The sequence below is a fragment of the Pseudophryne corroboree genome, chromosome 4 (genome assembly GCF_028390025.1).
Source record: "Pseudophryne corroboree isolate aPseCor3 chromosome 4, aPseCor3.hap2, whole genome shotgun sequence".
Classification (NCBI taxonomy): Eukaryota; Metazoa; Chordata; class Amphibia; order Anura; family Myobatrachidae; genus Pseudophryne; species Pseudophryne corroboree.
In genome coordinates, this window is record NC_086447.1 from 202,681,429 (window position 1) to 202,708,613 (window position 27,185).

Sequence of the window (27,185 nt, forward strand, 5' to 3'; positions counted from 1 at the left end):
ATGGATAATAAAGTGCAAATAATAGCAAATGTCCATAAACTTCTTATGTCCATAACTATTCGCACGAGCGATTAATCTGCTTCAAACCAACACCGGAATATTGCTAATTAAATACTCTTCCGATGGATACTAAACACCACTGTATAACCTCTGTCTGACCCTTCGTATCAAACAAAGAGGGATCTCTTTGTCTATGAACATGCTACATTAACTAAACTTTCAGATTCTATCAAAGGGACCATAATCTACAAAATTCATTATATGGTTAAAATATGTAACGGTTGAGTCGCCCGCGAGACGCACATAAACTTTACCGTAAATGCGCACACCGTGCGCCTGCGGGTGCCCGCAGCGGCGAGTATGCGCACGCACGGCAGGGCCCATGAACGTGCAACAGGCACTCGCATGAGGTGCAAATATGGCAGTGTGTAGCGTGATATTTTTCTGATTTTGACAAGGCATACCCAAACTCACACATGAATCCGCAACATGGATCCCATCAAGGTATCTTTTACTGCTCCCCTCTGAAAAACCGCTTCTTTTTGTGCACCAGCCAAAATTATAATAAAGCTTATGTTCTCCAGAAAAAGTTGTAACAATTTATTGGTTCCTCAAGTTAACATGAAATGATTTCAATCATATATGCACATGATCAAAAAAGAAAAAAATTAAAAAATTATAAAAAATACACGAACAAGTCCATAAAATTCATAAAATTCACTGGTATAGAGATGGCTACTCACACAGCAGTCACTATACCAGCAGAGGGAGCCTGATCATTGGATTCATATAAGCATTGTACTACCTTGGAGGTGACGTAATAGCAAGTATATATGGTAATTACCAGTAAAGTTAATTTAATGTGTACACATGTAAAAAAGGAATCCAAGTCAACTTGGGACATTTTCTGGAATTAACCTAACCCATGAGTAGTCATCTATTGGGATCACGGAATTAGTGCTTTATGTGAGAGCCAAAAGAAGCAATCCATATATGATCCACTGGGACACATTAATAATCTTTGGACATTGTTCAGCTGAATATATGAATGGACTCATTCTGTAGTCTAAATATATGATTAGGGTATTGGCAAGCCTCTAGGAATTTTAGATGTGTTAGATACGTGTAACTGTATTGTATTTTATATGCTGCAGCATTTTTCATTATCTTTTATTGGGAAAAAAAAAATTATGAATAAAAAGATTTGTTATTCAGATCCATTGTGAATTTGAATATATAGAAATTTATCAATATTAATTGTAGTAATTATGGGTGGTAGCAGCGCTCTTGGTTTGCTATAGGGATTGTTATCCCTGTTGGTATTTTTTGGTGTCTCTTATAAGGAATGCAATTATCCTTATTAGCTGAGAGCAGCAGCGGCTGCCTTTTTTAAATCTCCTCTTTCGGTCAGTACCACAGAACCACAACACTGTCACTGAGCCAAAATACTCTATAATACTCTGTGCGGGGGGGGATACGGACAATAGATCAACAATATATTGGTCGATAGTCAATAGGTCAACATGCATGCAACATGCAATAGGTCGACACGTACAAAATGATGACAGGTGAAAGGTCGACAGTGCTTATTGTCAACAGGCTCAAAAGGTTGACATGACAATGTTGACACATAAATGGTCAACACATGTTTTGGGTGTTTTTCACATGTTTTCTCAACATTTGTTTCATTTACTATACATGTGGACATCTATTGGTTCTAGTAACCTGTGACAAGCAAAGAGGAGCGGAGTGAGCCATCTTTCCCAAAGTGTGGCGAGCAAAGGGAGCCTGCGAGAGTACATGTTTTCACTGATGATGGTCACTTAACATGAAATATACAAGATTAGGTCCAAGAAACAAGACCTTTTCTACCTGTCGACATAATGCATGTCGACCATTTGGTATCGACGTAATGACTGTCAACTATAACATTGTTGAGCCATTGATCCACACCCCTGTGCAGGTTATGTCCTAGATACTTGGGGAATTGTATAGCGTACTTGTGTAGGTCACAACACTGGATGGTATTGGGATCCCAGCGCTTGGGATGCCAGCAGTCAGAATACAGACAACAGCATCCCTATGCGCAGAATCCTAACACCTGCAAGGTAAGTATGGTACCCCTAATCTCCATCCTCCCTAACCCTCCCGACCCGCAGCCTGACCCTAACCCTCCTCCCCACAGCCTAACCCTAACTGGTGGTGCCTAAACCTAACACCCCCCCTTCCCCGCAGGCTAAACCTAACCATCACTCCCCCGCAGCCTAACTCTAACCCTCCCTGGTGGTGCCTAACTCTAACTCCCCTTCCCTGCAGCCTAACCCTAATGTTTTGCTGTGAATAGGACGCACAAGCAGCTCCTGCTGTTTAAAATGATATGCAACATGCCTATATTCTGTGTGTAATAGCAACTGTATCTGCATACAAAATGTTATGCTACAGTGTATTCCAGCCAAACACTGTAACATAATTAGGTACAGTTGCAATTACACACAGAATATAGCCATGCCGCATATAATTTAAATCACCATAAACTGCTTGCGCTTCCTGGAGGACTAGGGTTTATTTAGCATGTGTAATACTTTAATCATGGGACTTTTGGGGGCCAACGGGTGACTTTCTCTGACACTGTGGTCCTCCTATACTAAAAGACGCATTTCGGTTGGTCTGAAAATATTGGACATTTTCTAGTCTAAATACCACGACACCTCTGATCTGATACACTGAAGCTGGGATATAGACGCATGTCATTATATTGCCCGAATTCCAGGAAATAGAGGTACATTAGTAATGTCCGATGTGGTGCGATTTCCTGGGCGGTATTATCGGCTCCCATTACTTCCCGGCCTTAGTATGAGGCAGGTCTAAGTGCTAATGATAGTGATGGCACCTAAACTTCCTAACTGGGCGGTGGTATCACAGAGATGTGTATGACTCACAATACAGGCGAAATAGCGTATCATTGGTTCATATTAGCGTATCATTAGCAATCTGTTCACAGCGGGCAAACAGAGTTATTATATGCAACTCAGAATTAAGCTCTAGGCGGTATATTTACTAAAGTGCAGGGTTATGGAAGTGGAGATGTTGCCCATAGCAACCAATCAGATTCTAGCTATTATCTTCTAGAAGGTGCTAGATAAATTATAAGTATAATCTGATAAACCCACACATTAGTAAATATACCCTTTAGTTTTCAGCCTGTGCAGCCTCTTTGTCAGGATGAATAGAGATTATAGTTAGTACAATCTTGGAAATGGTGAGATAACTTTTGATTCCTCTCCCTCCATGCACTACATTATTTGATCACTCCCTGTGTTTGGGTAACCCACCATACTGTGTTTTGTATTGCCCCAATGCACTCACACTCTCTCACTCTGTATATTTGGGGCTCCCACCTTCAGCAGCAAATCCGGGCGGGGCACCAGGTACTCATTTCTGATATTCTGCCCTCTTACCTCCTTGTCCGTCTCTTTTTCCTTTCTTAGTGCTTTTACTCTGCCTTTTGTGTCACTCTTTTCTTCCAATTTCATGTTTCATTTCCCCGTAATGGCCCAAATGTAATAGACTGCGAGTTGTGGGCAGCGCAATCATGTTGGTCATTTAGCGGCTCGATTTAAAGCAGAAATGTTTAAATAAAAAGATAAAACTAACCTGGTTTTGCAAATCTCGCAGGCTATTACATTTGAGACAATGTCTCTATATCCTGTGTACATTTTTTTTCTGGTCTAGAAATAGATTTGTCAACACTCATATAGTGTTTTCCCTTTTCTATTATCTTACTTGGGATTGGTGTTATGCTTGTAATAGCATTTACCGGTCAGTAAGATTTCCCAATACTGGTCTGCAAATGGATAACCCATTTCCTCTTCCACTCCTATTAATTCCGCCATGTAGATAATTACTCATCCCATTTCCCGTTTTTCCTTCTCCCATTCTATCCCAATTCCCAATGTCTCTTTTTCTACTTTTACTATTCCCTAGTTTTCCTCTTGCTCCTCTTACCTCCTCCCTGCTATGTCCTGCTGTTCTGTCACCCCATCTGTCCTATTACCTCCTCTGCCTTGTAAATAATAGTGTCATGATCCTGCTCCTTTACCATTGGGCTCCCTGAGCTTTTGTATCCTTCTCATGTTTTCCTTTCTCACCTGCCATCCCTATTAATTAACTGGTTACTGTCTGATATTGTGGGGGGCATTTCTTATGTAAGTGTATATTGGTACACATTGAGCAGCAGTCTGTGTTTCTATGAACAGTAGGAGAACATCAGCTGAGTACTACTACTGACATCTATGGTCCAGCTGGTTCCAAAGTAATTTTCATTTTATTCATTTAACTAATGCAGGCAGACGAAATAATCCAATAAACTAAAAGCAATAGGTGTCTAGGAATCTCCACATAACAATTACTATATACACTCCCTGAAATTAGACTGTAATCAAGTCTCAAACTAGAAACCATGTTTCTAATGTCACAATACCAACCACCACTGTAACTAGTGTATGCTATTGCTATGATAGGGTTCCCTTTTTGTGTTGCAATGTTCTGACCTCCTTGTGGTCATGTCTAATGTGGCTATTAGTGCATTTGTGAAGTCTACAGTGATCTCCAATCGCTACTTACAATTATAATGCAACTGACAAATTAATATCAGACAGCCACGCGTTTCACTCATATTTTTACTAGACTTAAAAAATACAACCTGCCCATAAATCCACTATACTGTACTTTATCTCTTGGCTGTTTATTTAAAAAAACAACCAAAACATCAACTTAAGGTCCATACACACTGGCCGTTTTTGCCCAGCGTGTATGCCCAGCATGTATGCACAGCGATGATCGCTGACATCGCTGGGCTGAACAGCACTCCCGCTTTTCCCCGCTGCCCAGCGATGTCAGCGGGGGTGAGCGGCTTTCCATAGCAGGACGCTATGGAAAGCCGCTCACCCCGCCGTTCATCTACTGGTAATACCAGTAGATGAACGGCGGCTGCCAGCGATGAAGCGGGAGCGCGCATCAGCGCTCACCGCTCATCGTTTGCCCATACACACTGGGCAACTTTGAGCTGAAAGCAGCTCAAAACACCAAAAGTGATCTGCTTTCAGCTCAAAATCGGCAAGTGTCTATGGGCCTTAAGGTTTGTCTAGACCCGAAGCGGGTCTCAAAATCTGTTTTTGGTGTCTTCTGATTCTAAGATATGCAATAAATTACTTTAGGTCCCAACTGTTGGATCTCTGATAGTGCACAGACACAGTCACTTCCAAACATGATTATTAGGCATAAGTAATTGGACGCTTTCATGTTTTAGTTTTTTTTATATATAGAGCTCTGTCTGTCATCTCTTTGGTTTATTAAATTGTAAGTTTAAAATTAGCCAGCCTACAATGTTACATAGCAGCTAAGTCTTATGCTATTGTTCTGGCTATCTAAATTAGACAACACTATGAGCTTACTGACACTGAGGTCCGGATGTATTGATGCCCAAGTTCGGTCGGCCGTGCAAGATGCCGGTCGAACGCAGACTTTGCTTTAAAGGGACAATCACAAGGCAAAACTATGCCTTGTAAGTGATTGCCCCTTTAAAAAAAATTCCGCCTTCAGCCGGCATCTCGCACGGCCGCCGAACTTGAACGTCACTACATCCAGCCCAAAATGCGAATGAAACCCATGCTTGTCCTTGATATGCATTTGTCATTGTTGCATAGGAAAATAATGGCAGGCCACTCAGACTAAGGGGCCCATTTATCATTAATCGGATATACAATGCGATCTGGGCACTAGATTAGCACCCAGGAATACATTGAAATATGCGATTTTACCAGGCAAATGTATCAATGAGCAGGGACTTTGTCTGCGATGTGCATTGAGCAGCAATGGGACTGCGTGGAAATACTGCTGCGGTCCCTTTTATATACATTCAGGTGATACTAAATAGTTGTGGCTAACCACCGAAAACGTATTTTAGGGGAAATAGTAAATATTTTTTGATAAATGGGCCTCTAAAGCAGAGTAAAAAGTATTCCAGTTCCACCATTGAACGGTCAGTGGTGCAAAATATTATCCATACAAACCACACAAACCAGTTCTCCTTCAGTTCTCGAGTTGATAGTGTATTTTTCAATATACACAGTTCTTTTTTCCAAAATAAAACAACACAGACTGCTTTTAAATTGTGTATTGATATATATGTATATTTTCTGTCAGTATGTGATTTTATGTATCTTGTCTGGTAATAACATAGTACATTACACAAGACTGTATTTGCCATGGGAATATTTGTCTAATTTAAAGCAATCCATCACGGTGAAGTTTGTCAATTTGTTTGGGCTTGGTCTCTTTTTATATTCTGATCTTTACAAGCATAATATATGTCATAGACATGAAACCAAGCATGCTTGTGCACATAGTAATCTGGTCAAATCAATAGGTAAATGGGAATACCACTGATGTCAGAATATCCCATTCACAAGGGTAAGCCAAAAGTTCCTGCTGTTTGTACATGACAAAGAGGAACCACTACACTTCTATACGCAGGAGATCACTCTGTGCGAGTACATTCGGGGGTAAACTTGCTGAAGTGTTAAAAAAAAGTGGTGGTGTTGCCCATAGCAACAAATCCGATTGTACTGTAGCTATCATTTCTTTTTCATCCACTAGGGGTCACTGGAGTACTCTTGGGATATGGACGGCTTTAGCAGAACAGGAACTGAATATTTAAATTTAGTAACTCTCCTCCCCTTCATACTCCCAGAATACCTCAGTGTTTTTTCTGTGCTCACAGCAGTGACACGCACGTGTGGAACCTCCACACTCACTTTGATTTTTATTTTTATTTTTCACTTTTTTCAACTTGAGCACATCCCTTCCCAGTTTAGCAAGAAACTTGGGTCCGGGATAGTGCACGCTGCACGGAAGCAGCTCCTGGCATGTCGGTCCTCACAAAGAGCACCCTCACAGCCACACGCAGCTCAGGCTGACATGCTGGAAAGGCTGGACGGAGCTTACAGAAGAAGCCCCGTCATAGCCCCTCACTACAGGAGATCAGGTATGCTGGGGGGACAGGGCGGTCAGCTCACGCTGCCGCCCCACTGTGTGGGGTCCGTGCTTAATTTTCTCTGGCGCCCGCACCCGCCGCTGTTTACAGGCCGCCCGCCCAGCCGCTCCAACCGCCGCTGTATATAGACGGGGCTCAGCGCCCGCCACAGCCGCTCCGGCCCCGCTGCTTACTGAGACCATCCGCCGCTCCGAGCGGCCGCACGTCACTCAGAGACGCCGGCCACACTTCCAGAGCGCAGCTCCCCGGCGCTATATGACACGCTCCCCAGCTCCCTGCATACACTAACGGCTCCCTGCACCCGCACTCGCTCCCGTCCGCTACAGACACAGTGGTACACGGAGCTCAAGGCAGGCAGCTTAGCTGCAGGGTGGGTGAGGGGGAGTGAATGCCCATAACAGCAGCAATATAGCACTGCTGTATGGGGTTACAAGGAATATTGCATAGGCTGTTAAGCCTATATTAACAGGGTTTGTTACAGGTTCTATATGGCTTTACACATGTATTTATAACCTGAACTGTGATTAGGACTGTAAGCATGGCATGGGGGCCATTTTAACCATGCTTCCTGTTTCTGATTCCAGAACTTTCCTGTCCTACAACACTACTCCACCGGATGGCGCAGGGGTGTTAATGGGAATTTTGGATCAGGTTTCATATAGTACTGGCCACGTGCACTGCACTTCGGCCATATACAGACACACCTTAGTAACAATTTTACTGAGTCGTACAAGTTGTCTGTCTTTGTCTATTGTATTGTCTGTCTGCATAATGAGTAAGGCACCAGCAAAAACAAAAAAGCAGTTTCGCTGCAATGTCTGTAAGAGTGTGTTACCGGATGGTTCTACCACATGTGCAGTATGTTTTGTAAATTCAGCTACAAATACAATTTCCGCTCCGGTTTCGAATCCGGTTTCATCCCCGGACCCTCAATGGGCAATACTAGCAGATGTAATGGCTGGGTTGCAATCAGAATTGGCCGCCGCTCGACACGAGCGGGAAGCAGCAAGATCTGAGTCTTGGGTGAGACCGCCAGAGATACCATAGGGGTCTCAGCCTTTGCAAAGGTCCAAGTCCACTTTGGGTAGAAGGGATAAATTTCATTTGTCTTATGATTTACCAGTTTCTGCTATGTTGCATTCTGATGATTCTATGCCAGACCTCACTGCGCAAGATGAGGGTGAGGAGGGCGAATTTGACCAGCAGTCAGATAGTGAAGATATTGACAGCCCAGGCATTGATAATCTCATCAGGGCGGTGCGTCAGTCTCTGAAGTTTACAGAGACTGAAGAACCTCTGACAAATGATGAGGTAGTATTTACTAAACGACAGAAATCTCCAGTGTGTTTTCCTGTTTCGGAATCTCTTAATAAGATGTTAGTAGAAACACGGAAGACTCCGGATAAACGGTTTTCTATACCTCGCCGATTTAAGTCTAGTTACCCGTTTACAGAGTCTGTGACATCTACATGGGAGAATCCGCCAATGGTGGATTCGTCTGTGTCAAAACTTACTAAAAAATTAACCATTCCAGTGCCAAATGCTACTACGCTTAAAGACCCTTCAGACCGTAAACTAGAAGCTATGCTAAAATCCATGTATACAGCAGCAGGAGTGTTGCTTACACCTGGTTTGGTTGGCATTTGGGTAACTAAGGCGCAGGGCCGGTTCGAGCCCTCTCTGCGCCCCGGGCAGGAAATGGGGATGTGGCTTAATACAGGGGGCATGGTCAGTTACGCCCCCTGTACAGTAGTAGCGCCGCTTAAATGCTGAGCGGTGCGCGATGACATCATCGTGCAACGCACAGCAAAAGGTCCTCTCCACGAAGGGAAACTAGACGCGTAGCGTCTAGTTCCCTTCACAGGGGACACAGCCGCACAGCCGGGGGGGACAGCGGGCAGCGGAGGGCATAGCAGTGGCGGATCTTGCCATGGTGCGGCGCCCTCCGGATGGCACCAGCGCCCTCCGGAAAGCGGCACCCCGGGCAAAAGTCCTGCTTGCCCGTGGCAAGATCCGCTACTGCTAAGGCGCTTATTGTATGGATAACAGAATTCAAGTCTGGCCTACATGACGATCACCTTACACTTCTCGCTGATCAAATCTGTGAAGCTGCTGATTATCTTTGTACAGCTTTTACTGACGTCAGTCTGTTTGTAGTTCCAAAGCCGGATGGCTCGGTCAGACCAATATTGAACTTAAAGGGTCTCAATCAGTACGTCACTTACTACAGATTCAAGATGGAATCCCTGCGGTCAGTAATTGCAGGTTTAGAGCCACAGGAATTCATGATTGCGCTGGATCTCAAGGATGCGTACTTACACATTCCAATTTGGCCACCTCATCAGAGGTTCTTGCGTTTTGCGATACGGCAAAACCATTACCAGTTTCAGGCTCTACCGTTTGGGCTTTCGTCAGCGCCTCGGGTATTCACCAAAGTGATGTCTGTGATGATAGCTCATCTCAGATCCCTGTGAGTGATAATAGTTCCGTACTTGGACGATCTACTCATCAAAGCTCCGTCTCAACAGATGCTCCTCCAACATGCGTTGCTAACGTACAATGAGCTAGTTCAGCACGGTTGGATTGTCAACTTCAAGAAATCACATCTGATTCCGTCTCAACGACTTCAATTCCTAGGAATGATTCTCGATACGGTAGATCAAAGAATTTACCTACCAGAACAGAAAGTACAGAGTATTCGTCATCTGGTACAATTAGTACTGAAGCCACACACAGTCTCGGTACATTTGTGCATTCGACTGTTAGGAAAAATGGTGGCGGCTTTCGAAGCGCTTCAGTTCGGAAGATTTCACTCACGTCCTTTTCAACTGGATGTGCTCGCACAGTGGTCGGGCTCGCATCTGCAGATTCACCAGATGGTGAGGTTGTCTCCACGGGCCAGAGTATCTCTACTCTGGTGGCTCAAAGTACACAATCTAACCGCAGGGAAACGGTTCGGCGTCTGGAATTGGATAATTCTAACGACGGACGCGAGTCTCAGAGGTTGGGGAGCTGTGGTTCAAAATTGTCAGCTCCAGGGTCTCTGGGCGGATCACGAAAGATTGCTGTCTATAAATGTCCTGGAACTGCGGGCAATTTACAATGCGCTACGACAAGCAGTGCACATGCTCCGGTCTCAGACTGTCCAGGTGCAGTCAGACAACGCGACTGCGGTCGCGTACATAAACAAACAAGGAGGAACGAGAAGCCGCATGGCCATGCGGGAAGTAGCTCGAATCCTCAATTGGGCCGAGCATCACCAAGTGATATTGTCGACAGTGTTCATTCCGGGAGTGGACAACTGGAAGACAGATTATCTCAGCCGCCGGGATTTTCATCCAGGAGAATGGGCATTAAATCCAGAAGTGTTTCACATGTTGGTCCAGAGGTGGGGTTACCCACAAGTGGACCTGATGGCATCTCGCCACAATCACCAAACGCCCCAGTATGTGTCCAGAATGCGAGATCCAAAGGCAGTGGCGGTGGATGCTCTCACAATCGCGTGGCCGTACAGCCTCTTGTATCTGTTTCCACTGTTTCCGTTGCTCCCTCTGTTGCTAAAAACAGATCAAACGAGAGTCTGCCACAGTCATACTAGTGGCGCCTCATTGGCCTCGGAGAGCTTGGTTATCGGATCTCCGCGGGCTACTCGTAGACGATCCTTGGTCGCTACCTCTACGTCCGGACCTGTTACAACAGGGTCCGTTCCTTTACCCCGATTTAGCGCGGCTGCGTTTGACGGGGTGGCTGTTGAGACCGCCCTCTTAAGAAGAGAGGGCATTCCAGAATCGGTTATACCAACCATGTTACGTGCTAGGAAGCCAGTTACGGCAGCTCATTATTACAGAATTTGGCGTGCCTATATAGGTTGGTGTGAAGCTCGGAAGTTTCCGACATCATATTTCAAGTTATCCCGGCTTTTGTTATTTCTACAGACGGGGTTGGATGGAGGACTGCGTTTATCTACACTAAAGGTGCAGGTCTCTGCCTTGTCAATTTACTTTCAAAGATGTTTGGCTCTTTTGCCGTCTGTACACACCTTTCTGCAAGGTGTCCTCAGAGTACAGCCTCCATTTATACCACCTACAGCGCCATGGGACTTGAATCTGGTTTTAGATTTTTTACAGACCCTTACAACAAGTAGATGTTAAGTTTCTCACTTGGGAAACAATTTTTCTCTTAGCCTCAGCAAGGCGTGTTTCAGATTTCGGTTCCTTGTCATGCAAGCCACCGTATTTGGTGTTTCATGATGACAGAGTGGAACTTCGGATGAATCCCGCTTTCTTGCCAAAGGTAGTGTCATCTTTTCACATCAATCAACCAATAGTAGTTACTGTGTTAACAGGAGATTCTGGAACTTTGGATGTGGTACGCGCACTACGCGTTTATGTATCCCGAACGTCTACAGTTCGTAAGACGGATACATTGTTGTTCTCTATGATGCTGCCAAGATGGGTTGGCCAGCTTCTAAGCAGACCTTATCCAGATGGATTAAACTGACCATACATCAGGCTTACCTTCAGGCTAGGTTAGAGCCACCTACATCAGTAACAGCTCATTCCACACGTTCTGTGGGAACTTCATGGGCAGCTGGTCGTGGGGCTTCTACGACGCAGCTTTGCTGTGCAGCTACATGGTAATCAGTGCACACGTTTTTGCGCTTTTACAAGTTTGATACGTTTGCGGCATCAGCATCTAGCTTTGGCCGCCTAGTGTTACAGGTGCCAAACAGCTCTCCCGCCCAAGGGGGAAGCTTTGGTACGTCCCAAGAGTACTCCAGTGACCCCTAGTGGATGAAAAAGAAAATAGGATTTTGGTACTTACCAGGTAAATCCTTTTCTTTAAATCCATAGGGGGCACTGGACGCCCACCCAGAGCAGTTTTACCTGGTTTGTGGTAAGCTCAGGGGATCTTATGGTAACACATTCTCACCGACTTGTTCAAAAGTTCAAGTTATGTCGGTTATGGTGTCAACTGTTAGTTGTCAGTTACGTTATGTGTCAACTTTATTGTTGTCTGTTCTGTTATAATGTTATATGTAATTCTCCATTGTTCATCCTCTCTATCGCTCCTGTTCGGCTCAGTAAAAAACACTGAGGTATTCTGGGAGTATGGAGGGGAGGAGAGTTACTAAATTTAAATATTCAGTGCCTGTTCTGCTAAAGCCGTCCATATCCCAAGAGTACTCCAGTGCCCCCTATGGATTCAAAGAAAAGGATTTACCTGGTAAGTACCAAAATCCTATTTTATCTACTGCATTCTAGAAAATGATAGCTAGATTCTGATTGGTTGCTTGGGGCAAATGCTCCACTTTTGCTTTTTTGGAAGTTTTAGCAAATCTACCCCTCAGTGTGTAGATGTGTTATATATATATATACACACCTTGGTAAATAGAGTCTATAGTGTGTGTCACCCAATGTACTGTATTTGTCCATGTGTGTGTAAGGCATAGCTTATATGTGTGTGGAGTGCAACTTGCATAAAATCCCTTCTTGTCATGGCAGGACATTCTATCACTTTGACGTGGCATGGGACAGCTCTATGCACAACTCCCTACTGCTGAATCGTGTCACTCCATACAGAGAGAAGATCTACTTGACGCTGTCTGCCTATGTAGAGGTGAGGCTCATGAATACTTGCCAGATGAACCTCATTTCAAGGGATAGTCCCAGGTTTTAAAGAATTGTCTCTGTAAATGTCCCTGTGTCTCAGTATTGACCACCTGCAGAATAAAGATTTAGCATTCTTCAGTTCAGGTGAATATACAAGTATAACCATGTATTTCTTAGCGGCTGAAGCAGAGAGAGTACCACACCAGTTTTCATAGCCCAACTTGTGTGAATTTGCATTGTGCATAATCAGAAAGTGACATAACATTAATCATTGTGCAGTAATGCATACAAATCAGATATTATATTTTCAACTGTGATAAAAGCTAATACTGTATCTTATTCAATGCTAAGAGATACGGCACATGTTAAACAGACAATTATATTCTTTCACACATAGGTCAACTATCCTTCCATAGTTCTAACAATACAATTTTTAAATAAAACTAGGGGGCCCATTTATCAATGAGTGCTAAAACTCCTTGTGAATGATGAAACTCGTTGCGTATGATAAATGGTACTCCAATTACCTGTATTAGGTGCTTTGGAGACATTAAATGGAGTGAAACTGACAACCTGGTTAGTTTTAAATACTATTAATGAGCATCAGTAAAAATAAAATATATAAGGTATAGATTACTATGTGTACCAACAGCCAATATTGGGCCTAATTCAGACCTGATCGCAAAAGGAAAATCTTTCTCTAATGGGCAAACCAGGGCCCTCATTCCGAGTTGATTGGTCGCAAGGCGAATTTAGCAGAGTTACACACGCTAAGCCGCCGCCTACTGGGAGTGAATCTTAGCTTCTTAAAATTGCGACCGATGTATTCGCAATATTGCGATTACTAACTACTTAGCAGTTTCAGAGTAGCTTCAGACTTACTCTGCCTGTGCGATCAGTTCAGTGCTTGTCGTTCCTGTTTGACGTCACAAACACACCCAGCGTTCGCCCAGGCACTCCCACCGTTTCTCCGGCCACTCCTGCGTTTTTTCCGGAAACGGTAGCGTTTTCAGCCACACGCCCCTGAAACGCCGTGTTTCCGCCCAGTAACACCCATTTCCTGTCAATCACATTACGATCGCCGGAGCGATGAAAAAGCCGTGAGTAAAAATACTTTCTTCATAGTAAAGTTACTTGGTGCAGTCGCAGTGCGAACATTGCGCATGCGTACTAAGCGGATTTTCACTGCGATGCGATGAAAAATACCGAGCGAACAACTCGGAATGAGGGCCCATATGCACTGCAGATATAACATGTGCAGAGAGAGTTAGATTTGGGTGGGTTATATTGTTTATGTGCAGGATAAATACTGGCTGCTTTGTTTTTACACTGCAGTTTAGATTTCAGATTGAACACACCCTACCCAAATCTAACTCTCTCTGCACATGTTATATCTGCCCCACCTGCACTTCACATGGTTTTGCCCATTAGAGAAAGATTTTGCTGTTGCGATCAGGTCTGAATTTAGACCCTTTATTCCAGTACACAGAGTAAAACTAAGAATTTGGATTGTACTAGTTCTTCCATGTTGAACTGAAAGTATATTGTTTGATCACAATAATCACACAGAGTAATTTAAATGAGAAAGGAAAGAAACCAAACTGTTTGTTCCCCAAGATGGAGAATTGTACGCAGCCAGCTGTGATCACCAAAGACTTCTGCATGGTGTTTTACTCTCGGGATGCCAAATTGCCTGCCTGCCGCTCCATCCGAAATTTGTTTGGTACAGGTAGCCTGCGCGCATCTGAAAGGTGAGTTCATGATAACAGTATATAAGGATGACAACATTCATAATACACCTTTTGCACCGCTCAGTGTGAAAGGGTCTCTAAAAAATAACCCGGGTCCAGTGACTCAGGAATCCAAGCCAGATATTTACCTGGGTTGGTCCATGAAGGACCCAGGTTATAGGGCACTGTGAACGGGTGACATTACCACCTTATGGAAAGTTTGCTCACCTGTGCTTGGAGATGATGTCATCTCCAAACGCTGTCAGTGGAGAAGCCCCGGGAATAACCCTGGTCCAGCCTGCGGTGTGAACGGGTTTCAAGCTGCTGTGACACAGCTTGAAACCCGTGTTGAGTGACCTGGACTAGAGACAGGATTTTACTCTGAAAGGGGTATTACATACCGGACTCAGTCCAAAGTTCCAGAGCTGAGTGGATGAAATGCTGCTGTTTGCTTGAAAATAGAGCTGTGTGTTAAATTGAGGACATATATTTAGAATATAACCAATAACTCCTATGTCAGTATCTACAGAGTATATTTACTGAGCAGCAGCTGCAGTAACAATCGATATGAAAACAGTAATTGCATATTTAATCCATACATAATGTTCTTACCAAACCGGTGCGCCTCAATGAGGTATAATGCACTATGTGCATGTGTGGCTTTAGTATAGTACATAGTACATAGTGATACATAGGGGTATATGCAATTCACGGCGAATCGCGGCAATTTTTCGCCGTTTTTTAATTCGACTTAATTCGACAGGTGAATTCCGGAAGGTGGCTGCCGGAATTCACCATATTCAATGAAAAACGGATTCGCCAGAACCGCAGGCGAAAATCGGCCGATTTGGCGGATTTTGCCGCGATTTTAAAAAACGGGAAAAAACGGGAAAAACCCGGAAAAAAAAATGGCATGGGGTCCCCCCTCCAAAGCATAACCAGCCTCGGGCTCTTCGAGCTGGTCCTGGTTCTAAAAATGCGGGGAAAAATTGGGCAGGGATCCCCCGTATTTTTAAAACCAGCACCGGGCTCTGCGCCTGGTGCTGGTGCCAAAAATACGGGGGACAAAAAGAGTAGGGGTCCCCCGTATTTTTAACACCAGCATCGGGCTCCACTAGCTGGACAGATAATGCCACAGCCGGGGGTCACTTTTATACAGTGCCCTGCGGCCGTGGCATCAAATATCCAACTAGTCACCCCTGGCCGGGGTACCCTGGGGGAGTGGGGACCCCTTCAATCAAGGGGTCCCCCCCCCCAGCCACCCAAGGGCCAGGGGTGAAGCCCGAGGCTGTCCCCCCCCATCCAATGGGCTGCGGATGGGGGGGCTGATAGCCTTTTGTGATAATGAAAAGAATATTGTTTTTTTCCAGCAGTACTACAAGTCCCAGCAAGCCTCCCCCGCAAGCTGGTACTTGGAGAACCACAAGTACCAGCATGCGGGAGAAAAACGGGCCCGCTGGTACCTGTAGTACTACTGGAAAAAAAATACCCAAATAAAAACAGTACACAGACACCTTGATAGTAAAACTTTATTACACACTACCGACACACAAATACTTACCTATGTTGACACGCCGACTGCCACGGTCTCCGACGATCCGAGGGTACCTGTGAAAAAATTATACTCACCTTCCAGCGTCCAGAGATACATCCACGTCCAGAGTATAATCCACGTACTTGTTAAAAAAACAAACCGCAAATACCCGCTCCATACCGGACTGAAAGGGGTCCCATGCTTTCACATCAGACCCCTTTCTCCCGAATGCCGGGACATCACGTGACTCCTGTCACTGAAGTCCCTTCAGCCAATCAGGAAGCGCTACTTCCGTGGCGCTCACCTGATTGGCTGTGCCTGTCTGTGCTGTGACAGCGCATCGCAAAGCCGCTCCATTAGTTTCAATGGTGGGAACTTAGCGGCTAGCCGGGGGGTTACCCGCGGTCAGCCGCTGACCGGCGGGTGAACTCACCGCTAGCCGCTAAGTTCCCACCATTGAATATAATGGACGGGGCTGTGCAATGCGCTGTCTGAGTTCAGACAGCGCACAGCCAATCAGGTGAGCGCAACGAAGTTGCGCTTCCTGATTGGCTTTAGAGACCTTTGTGTGACAGCTGTCACTGACAGGTCTCATTCGGGGTAAGGGGTCTCATGTGTCAGCATGGGACCCCTTTCAGTCCGGTGGTCCGTGTGTTCGTTTTCTTTTTTTGCCAAGTACGTGGATTTATCTCTGGACCCTGGCTGAGGTGAGTATATTGATCTTTTCTTTTCAGGTATCCGTGGATTCTACATGGAGAAGAGGACCGATGTCGGCGTGTGAACATAGGTAAGTATGTGTGTGTCGGCAGTGTGTAATAAAGTTTTACTTGTCACGGTGTGTGTGTACTGTTTTTATTTGGGTATTTTTTTTCCAGTAGTACTACAGGTACCAGCGGGCCCGTTTTTCTCCCGCATGCTGGAACTTGTGGTTCTCCAAGTACCAGCTTGCGGGGGAGGCTTGCTGGGACTTGTAGTACTGCTGGAAAAAACAATATTCTTTTCATTATCACAAAAGGCTCTCAGCCCCCCATCCGCAGCCCATTGGATGGGGGGGGACAGCCTCGGGCTTCACCCCTGGCCCTTGGGTGGCTGGGGGGGGGGGGACCCCTTGATTGAAGGGGTCCCCACTCCCCCAGGGTACCCCGGCCAGGGGTGACTAGTTGGGTAGTTAATGCCACGGCCGCAGGGCACGGCATAAAAGTGACCCCCGGCTGTGGCATTATCTGTCCAGCTAGTGGAGCCCGATGCTGGTGTTAAAAATACGGGGGACCCCTACTCTTTGTCCCCCGTATTTTTGGCACCAGCACCAGGCGCAGAGCCCGGTGCTGGTTTTAAAAATACGGGGGATCCCCTGTCAATTTTTTCCCCGCATTTTTAGAACCAGGACCAGCTCGAAGAGCCCGAGGCTGGTTCTGCTTTGGAGGGGGGACCCCACGCCATTTTTTTTTAGGATTTTACCGTTCCAGCAATAAAAAATAAAATAAAAAAAATAATATTTTAAAAAATATATAAATAATATTTGTGCCTCCAAAAAAAAAAAAAAAGTACCTAATCCGTTCTAATATAAATAGATATGCTATTCCTAAAAAAAAAAACACCAAAAAAAACATGTTTAAATTTTTTTTTATTGTTTCCACCCTCCAAAGTGTGGCGGATTGAAAATGACGAATTTGCTGTCTAAAAGCACTGCTGTCGAATTTCCAAACTTGAATTGAATATGCTTTGGTCGAATTGCAGCACTTGTATCATTGCAGAAAAGTCGAATTTGCAAAAATTCGAATTTCAAAAAGTCGAATTTTGAAAGTCCGTTTTTTGGTCGGAAAGCACTGAATTGCATAGGCGAATTTTTTTTTTGGGCGAAAATGACCCGAAATTCGACAATTTCGGGAATTCGACCGCAATTGCATATACCCCATAGTGTACATAGTATAATACATAGTGATTTCACCAGCAGGGCATACAGCAAAGCCTCGTCAGCTGTTCCCCGTTGCCAGGGGATGGCTAAATCCTTTTCACCACTTGTTAAATTGACTGAGGCCACCAACCCCTTAGAGGTCTATGGGTACGGCAGCAAGTATCAGACAGAGTGGTACTGCAGGAGAAATCAGTTAGTTCTCCACGGGTTATCTCTTGGGAAATTGTGAGAAGCTGAGATAAGTTCCCAGGCAAAACGCAGGAGAAAGGACAGAGGGAGAAATTTAATTAGCCACGATAACGTGTTAAGTTAATGTGAGTTAACAAACCTATCGCGAAATAATTCTGCTTATCGCAAGTATGCTCGCTCCTGTTTATCATGCAATTCAATTACAAAATAGCAAAATCAGCATTCGTGCAATCATTCTTGCTTGTGTTAACAGTATTAAGTATAGGTGAAAATGGGGAGATCTGCCTGTACCCCCAAACAAAGACAAACAAATACATGATAGCAGTATAGAAGACTATTATTGTCCATAATAAAAAGTATTTGGAGTTTTTAAAATGTGTCAAATTGCTGTTATATGCATTATTCTAAAACACTGAGAATATTTCTGCAGAATAAATTGGGAGTACATAAAATGGGTGATAGTATATATTTGGGTCATTTTAAACATTTTTACATCGAAATAGGGATTTTTGCCCAACTTTTTACCTGCTCAGGAGGTGGTGAAAAAGAAATCCCGGTTAAATCCTATGGAGAATTATCATGGGTAAAGTTTTGCGAATATTTGGATATGTCCATTTCTGCAAGTCGTGATAAAAGCTGCTTTTCGTTCAAAAATGGGTTATCACGGTTAATTGAATTACTCCCTTACAGTCATAAATAGACCCTTTAGTGCAGGGCTGGCCAAACCAGTCCTCGAGATCTACCAACACTTCACATTTTCCAGACCACCTAACTGATGCACAGGTGTAGTCATTACTAATTAAGATGTGCTGCATTCATTCCAAACTGACAATTCTACAGATCTCCAGGAGGCCTGGAAAACATGAACTGTTGATAGATCTCGAGGACCGGTTTGGCCATCCCTGCTTTAGTGTAATTGTTTCACGTGTTGTGCTCCATGTGAAGCTAAATAATCTTTCAGTTATTAAGCATGACGGTTTATGGACCTAGTGAAAAGTTATGTGCATTTCTTATTTGTACATTAGAGTAATGATTCTCTTTTTCACAGTAACCGTGTAACTGGAGTATATGAGCTCAGTCTTTGCCGGGTTGCAGAAGCCAGCAGTCCAGGTGAGTGACTTTTTCTTCTACTTTTAGTTAATTTTTCCCACTCATCTGCTTACGCCTTAGTACAGTAGCTGTTCCAGTTTTTCCAGATATTTCATCTGATAACCTTAAATGATAGAGACAATGACCTTCAACAATCATTCAGATTACATTAAAAACATGGCTCAGAGCTTGCACTGTTTGACTATATCACATGTATGATTATAATGAAGAGTAGATGGTTATATATTGAAATAGATATAGAAGTTTTTCTCAAATCACCACAACTATACTACTAAAGACATTGTACGGACATTTCTGTATGTTACCACATTGTGATGTCCCGTAGGCATGCAGAGGAGACGCAGGCGTGTGCTAGATACCTCTGTTGCATATGTGCGAGGTGAGGAGAACCTTGCAGGCTGGAGGCCACGGAGTGACAGCTTAATCCTTGATCATCAGTGGGAGCTGGAGAAGCTCAGCTTGCTTCAGGAGGTATTTGCATTCACCACCAGCATAAACTCATTATAGTACTGTGCAGGATCCCGCAAACTCACCCTCCAAATTCCTGGGTTTAGTGGTGGCATTTGTAAAGGAATTTGATGAGTCTGCAAACCACATAACCAGATATTTGGCGTAATTCAGACCTGATCGTAGATGTGCGAAAAAACGCACATCTATGATCAAATTCTTAGACATGCGGGGGGACGCCCAGCACAGGACAAGTCCGCCCCGCATGCCTGATCCAGCCCCCCTGCACCACAGACATGCGAAAGCATCACACTGTGGAGATGCTTTTGCATGTTTTAAGTAGCCCTCTGCCTACGTAGCCTAGCTGAGAAGGCAGACGGCTACCTGCCATGTTTCGGGTCGCAGCTGCCGTGGCCCGTCCCGCAAATGGTCCGGACACACCGCGACGCCCCCTTCTGCCCCGCGAACACCGATGCCTGTCAATCAGACAGAAGTGATCACACGAGATGTCTTCGCATCCCACTGTGTGCGCACGCGCAGTGCAGCTGCTGAGCGTGCGCACACTTCACCGGGCTTCAGCCTGCAAACACTTCCACAGCAGCGTCCAGGTTTGACTAGAGGCCTCTAATCTGGTAGCCACCGATGGATCTTATGTTCAGAAATTTGAGACAATTGCAGATGGTGAAGAGACATTTTGCAATGAGAGCCTGATTAATAGAAAGTGACTAAAGTTTATCGATGGAGATTTATTCAGTAATACATAATCTAAATCGGACAAGTGGAAGTGTTGCCCATAGTAGCCAATCAGATTCTAACTAGCATTTTATAACATTTTATAGACTGTGCTGAATTAATGATAACTTAAATCTGATTGGTGTTTAGGACCAGCAGCTCCGCTTGTCCGCTTTAGAAGGTTTGATACATCTACCCCCAGGGGCGGATCCAGAAGAAAATGAACACGGGCCGCCTTCTCAAAGCCTAATGGCTAATTAGGGCTAATGAAGCCTTCTGCGCCGTCATAAGTAACAGTCTTACTCGATGCTGGCATTTGAACCCCGTGCCTGGGCTGGACTCTGGACGGCTGGCAGTGAGGGAGGTAGGTTGCGGTGTGAGCATGGGGAGGCTGGAGATGCAGCTCCAGCCTCCCCATTGGTTACCACACGCAGGGCCGTCTTTTCGTATGGGCTCAATGGGCACTTGCCCAAGGGCCCCAGGAGTAGAAGGGCCCTAGGCTGATAGCTGAGGGTCCCCTCTTTCCAGGGGTACCAGATTTTGAACATTGGGAAAGGGGAACCAGAGATATCTGACTTCAAAGCAGTGGTCCCCATCCAAGCCTGTTAATTGCTCTTCCCAGCCAGATATCTTGGATTCTGTTTGACTTAGAGTTTTTCTGAGGATATACTCCAAAAGCTGGGACTCTCCCCTTTTGGTGAACACTGGCAGCTTGTCTCTACTATGCCCAGAACCAGAGATATTAGCCTTCCAGCAGCCGGTCCCTCCTCCAGCTCCACACACCTGGTATGCAGTTTTATATTTTCGTTGGTGGATCGCTCTGGCTTCTGAACTCTGATCCCCAAGTCCCCAGTATCTCCTGAAAGGTGGGACTTTCTAGTGTTTTTATCCCATTCAAAGCTAAGAAATCTATTTCTTGGAACTGGAGATATCTGCAGTCAAGCAATCTGCCCTCTCACCGGAAAATGGTGAATATTAAGCCCACTCCACTATCCACCCCTCCCCTGCGTATTAAACACCCCCTACCATCCTGGAAGTCATGTACCAGGGCCCCTTCATTCTGCCCAATGCCCCCTTCTACAGTTTAGTGTTCTCCCTCCCACCCCATCTGTGCAGTAAAGGATTAATTAGCAGAAATTACTGCTTCAGGTCCTACATGCTGAGCGGAAGATAGAACACCCCCTACCACCCGCGGGACATCAAAGCTGCCGCTGATAGAACCCCCCACCCCTACTGCTGGAGGATAGGTAGGGGCCCCAGTGCATTGTTGTGCCCAGGGGCCCAACTGCTGTTAAAACGGCCCTGACCACACGCACTTGCTATTAGAGCCCCGGCGGGTCCTAGTGCCTGCCGGCTCTTTTACCAAATCTGACTGACGAAAATAGCAGTAGTGCTGCTGCTGTTCTCCTTTTTGAAAAAAAGAAGAAGTCAGAAACAACAGGGGGGGGCACGGGCCCGAGTGCCCCCCCCCCTCCCCCCCCACTGGATACGCCTATGTCTACCCCATAGGATTTTACTAGCTGGGCATCTTGGTGAGCAACTAGAGACTTACAATAACCATATAAGTTGCATCTTCACAATGGCCACCATGCTGAATTTTGCAGAATGTAGTTGAAAACTGAGGTTTAGAATATATCTTCCCATTACTGAATGTGTTCAGGTTGAGAGGACCCGGCATTACCTGCTGCTTCGGGAGAAACTGGAAGCCACACTCAGGGGAGCCACAGACTCGTTTACTCCATCTCCTAGTGACGAGATGTCGCCCCCCAGCCCTACATGTCAGTTGGTGCAACTCACAGAGCCGGGGTCCCCACATGTAGAGGAAAACCCACTGGAGACCGCCAGTGAGAGACAGAAAGAGCTGGCTGCCAAGGTACGTAGATTATTCTTTCTCTGTGAATCCCACCTCACAGGCAGTTACTTTACGTATGACTGCAAAATAAATCTGCTTTATTTAAAAATGTATAATATATCAAACTGAACTTATACAAGAGCTACAACTATAAAAATAAATGACAAAAGATTGATAAGTGTTGAAATGCATACAAGCACACAAGTGGCAGTACTACAATAAGGATAATGTTAAATATAATTGTGTTCTGTGGCTGCCACAACAGGCAACAGTAAAATCAATGCTCAATTATCTTATTACTACAGTTTAAAGGCCCCCATCCACTAGTGAGACTTACCTGAACTGAAAAGTCGGATCTGATTTTCCCCCAACCTTCCTATCAGCTTCCCGGGAGTCCTGCGATTACGATTGCAACTGAGTGTTTTTTTTTACATCTGATGAATCGCATCCGATTGTGTACAAATGCATTCCGATGTGCACCTTTTCCTCCGATTGCGATAAATAATTATGGCAGCCATGGCGATCTGCGATTTAACTTAACCACATAACTGAAAAAAAAATAGGTGGTCATTCCGAGTTGTTCGCTCGGTAATTTTATTTGCATTGCAGCGATTTTCCGCTAATTGCGCATGCGCAATGTTCGCACTGCGACTGCGCCAAGTAAATTTGCTATGCAGTTAGGTATTTTACTCACGGCATTACGAGGTTTTTTCTTCGTTCTGGAGATCGGAGTGTGATTGACAGGAAGTGGGTGTTTCTGGGCGGAAACTGGACGTTTTATGGGTGTGTGTGAAAAAACGCTACCGTTTCTGGGAAAAACGCGGGAGTGTCTGGGCGAACGCTGGGTGTGTTTGTGACGTCAAACCAGGAACGACAAGCACTGAACTGATCGCACTGGAAGAGTAAGTCTCGAGCTACTCAGAAACTGCACAGAGAAGTCTTTTCGCAATATTGCGAATCTTTCGTTCGCAATTCTGCTATGCTAAGATTCACTCCCAGTAGGCGGCGGCTTAGCGTGTGCAAAGCTGCTAAAAGCAGCTAGCGAGCGAACAACTCGGAATGAGGGCCATAATCCCAACACCAGAAAAACAATTGTTACAAATCATGTACCTGCTTCTTTTTATATGTGCCACTTACTATATGTTCAGTGCCCTTGGTTGCATGCCCATTTTCATGCCTTTGGAAGTACTATTGTGTTAGAAATCTGCACCTAGTTTTGCGGTTTTGGCCAATCCTTTAGAAAATGTGCTGGTGGAAACAGTAATAAGGACTTATCAATGGGCCTTATTCAGACCTGATCGATAGGCTGCGTTTTCGTACAGCAGGCGATCAGGTCTAAACTGCGCATGTGTATGCACCGCAATGCGCAGGCGCGTCCTTGCTCAGCGATGGGTTTGTGCAAAGGATCCGTTCGCACGGGCATTTGCAAGGAGATTGACAGGAAGAAGCCGTTTGTGGGTGGCAACTGACCGTTTTCTGGGAGTGTTTGGAAAAACGCAGGCGTGTCCAAGCATTGGTGGGGAGGGTTCCTGACGTCAATTCCGGTCCCGGACAGGCTGAAATGTTCGCAGCGGCTGAGTAAGTCCTGGGCTACTCAGAGACTGCACAAAATCTGTTTGTACAGCTCTGCTACACATGCGTTTGCACACTGGCAAAGCAAAAATACACTGCCCTATGGACGGTGACTATGCAAACGCAGGACTGCAAAAAAACCCTAGCGAGCAAACAGGTCTGAATTAGCCCCAATGTCCACACTACTTCCACATTGCAAGTTCAGCCTCATTGTTTTAGTTAATCATCAGAGTGAGGAGCCATTATGACGGTCTTCATTATATATGTCACTTTTGTGTATTTGAATAGTTTTTACATTGGTTAAAATGCACTTAGTGCATGAGATCTTCTTGTGATGTCATGCACCGTAGAGATGGCGGTGACTGCGAGGTAGCAGCATTTTTCTGTGGTATGGGGGGGAATCAGGATTTATCTTGCTGATGGCAAACTACCCACTGCGATACTCCGATTCTGCATCCACCTTCGAAACTTAGATCATGTTGTAAGATGGTACGTTCAGCTGTACTTACTGGGGTAGAGGAGTTTTGGCTTAGTGATGTAACTTTATAGAGCCTTTTATCCATGCAAAACAACTTGATGGAATTCTTATATGTAATATCATGCAGATCATTGCTTTCAATGGGTTTTCAAACAGGCTAATATAATATAATTCAAACAATAAAATATTCAAATTATGGGCATCAAATAGAGACAGCCTCGTGTGTTAATTAAACATTCATTTGGCTTCAGTGAGCAGTTGTAATTAATTAGGGAGTGAGCGGAAAGAGATGTGATAGTAGGCAGGGGACACTGTTAGACATTGACAGGAGCAGATCATTTCCTATGTTTTGGATAATAAATGCCCCATTGAGGAGAAATCACACATTTATGAAGAGCAGCTTACTTAGTTATAGGTCCTGCCTTTAGGCATCCCCAATAGATACTTACATTACATATATAGAACTTGTTCTCTTGTGATATCTAGCAGTCTAGCGGAGCTGAGGACTTTTCGGAGCACACTTGGGCTTAAAGTATCGTGCAGTGAGGTCCAACTACCCTATACCAATATCTGGTGTAAACCCTGGCACCTGCCAGTTGTGATGTGCTGCAACAGCCGGTCTGAGCGGGTAGAAGTAGGGAAAGAGGGAGAAAGGGTGACAGAAACTGTCTTCAAACAAAAGCTCTGATTATGAGTGGGAATAAAAACTACAAATGTGGACCCGTGCGTGGCCGGTTCTCTCTCTCTGTGAAATGCATGATTCTGGGTGTCAACTGGACAGCCACCTTACCAGCACACACAGGACATCAGCTTCGTGGGAATCTCATGGAAATCTAAATCTCTCTGCACATGTTACATCAGCCCACCTGCAGTGCAACATGGTTTTGCCCAATTGCTTACTTTTTTGGTTTGCTAACAAACCCGAATAACCCCCTTGGTCACCTATTGACTGTTCACTAGTTATCCTTCACTTTTGGGAGGTACTAACCACTACATACTGGGAACACTCCACAAGACCTGCCGTTTTGGAGATGCTCTGACACACATGTCTAAGCCATCACAGTTTGGGCCTTGTCAAAGTTGCCCAGATCCTTACACTGCTTCCAACTTCAAGAATGGCTGTTCACTTGATGCCTAATATATGGCTGTTTGGAGAATAGAGGCGGGTTGGGGTGGTGTAGAATGGAGGTGAAAATGGGTATCCAAAGTAGAGGTAATTATATTTCAAGTTGTTTAATGAATTAGGATAAGTCAAATATTAATAGTTAATACAGAAAAAGAGAACGTCTCTCCAAACATATTATTTGCATTAACATGATGGTTTATTTGCAATATTCAGCAACGTTTCAGACCCTTGGCTTGAGAATGGACCTGAGGGTTTGAAACGTTGGTGAATATTGCTATATATATATATATATATATATATGTATATGTGTATATATATATATATATATATGTAATATACACTGCTCAAAAAAATAAAGGGAACACTTAAACAACACATCCTAGATCTGAATGAATGAAATATTCTTATTAAATACTTTGTTCTTTACATAGTTGAATGTGTTGACAACAAAATCACACAAAAATTATCAATGGAAATCAAATTTATTAACACATGGAGGTATGGATTTGGAGTCACACTCAAAATTAAAGTGGAAAAACACACTACAGGCTGATCCAACTTTGATGTAATGTCCTTAAAACAAGTCAAAATGAGGCTCAGTACTGTGTGTGGCCTCCACGTGCCTGTATGACTTCCCTACAACGCCTGGGCATGCTCCTGATGAGGTGGCGGATGGTCTCCTGAGGAATCTCCTCCCAGACCTGGACTAAAGCATCCGCCAACTCCTGGACAGTCTGTGGTGCAACGTGGCATTGGTGGATGGAGCGAGACATGATGTCTCAGATGTGCTCAATTGGATTCAGGTCTGGGAAATGGACGGGCCAGTCCATAGCATTAATGCCTTCGTCTTGCAGGAACTGCTGACACACTCCAGCCACATGAGGTCTAGCATTGTCTTGCATTAGGAGGAACCCAGGGTCAACCGCACCAGCATATGGTCTCACAAGGGGTCTGAGGATCTCATCTCGGTACCTAATGGCAGTCAGGCTACCTCTGGCAAGCACATGGAGGGCTGTGCGACCCCCCAAAGAAATGCCACCCCACACCATTACTGACCCACTGCCAAACCGGTCATGCTGGAGGATGTTGCAGGCAGCAGAACGTTCTCCTTGGCGTCTCCAGACTCTGCTACATCTGTCACATGTGCTCAGTGAGAACCTGCTTTCATCTGTGAAGAGCACAGGGGGACAGTGGCGAATTTGCCCATCTTGGTGTTCTCTGGCAAATGCCAAACGTCCGGCACGGTGTTGGGCTGTAAGCACAACCCCCACCTGTGGACGTCGGACCCTCATACCACCCTCATGGAGTCTATTTCTGATCGTTTGAGTAGACACATGCACATTTGTGGCTTGCTGGAGGTCATTTTGCAGGGCTCTGGCAGTGCTCCTCCTGTTCCTCCTTGCACAAAGGCGGAGGTAGCGGTCCTGCTGCTGGGTTGTTGCCCTCCTACGGCCTCCTCCACGTCTCCTGATGTACTGGCCTGTCTCCTGGTAGCGCCTCCATGCACTGGACACTACGCTGACAGACACAGCAAACCTTCTTGCCACAGCTCGCATTGATGTGCCATCCTAGATGTGCTGCACTCCCTTTGCCACTTGTGTGGGTTTCTAGACTCCGTCTCATGCTACCACTAGAGTGAAAGCACCGCCAGCTTTCAAAAGTGACCAAAATATCAGCCAGAAAGCATAGGAGCTGAGAAGTGGTCTGTGGTCACCACCTGCAGAACAACTCCTTTATTGGGGGTGTCTTGCTAATTGCCTATAATTTCCACCTGTTGTCTATTCCTTTTGCACAACAGCATGTGAAATTAATTGTCAATCAGTGTTGCTTCCTA

At 45.0% G+C, this 27,185-nt stretch overlaps 1 protein-coding gene across 13 annotated transcripts in view; it reads left to right on the forward strand.

Moving 5' to 3' along the window:
- The window catches only part of KIF1A (kinesin family member 1A), a 297,735-nt gene that overhangs the window by 246,997 nt on the left and 23,553 nt on the right, over nt 1-27,185 (forward strand). For 7 of the 13 annotated variants that reach the window (XM_063915795.1, XM_063915784.1, XM_063915788.1 and 4 more), the window contains 5 exons: nt 12,559-12,673; nt 14,284-14,417; nt 19,083-19,144; nt 19,470-19,615; nt 21,984-22,196. In XM_063915795.1, the coding sequence (XP_063771865.1) occupies nt 12,559-12,673; nt 14,284-14,417; nt 19,083-19,144; nt 19,470-19,615; nt 21,984-22,196 (670 nt within the window). Of the gene's footprint in view, nt 1-3,404; nt 3,429-12,558; nt 12,674-14,283; nt 14,418-19,082; nt 19,145-19,469; nt 19,616-21,983; nt 22,197-27,185 lie in introns of all 13 variants that reach the window. The other 6 variants (XM_063915782.1, XM_063915786.1, XM_063915785.1 and 3 more) reach the window with 2 other exon arrangements.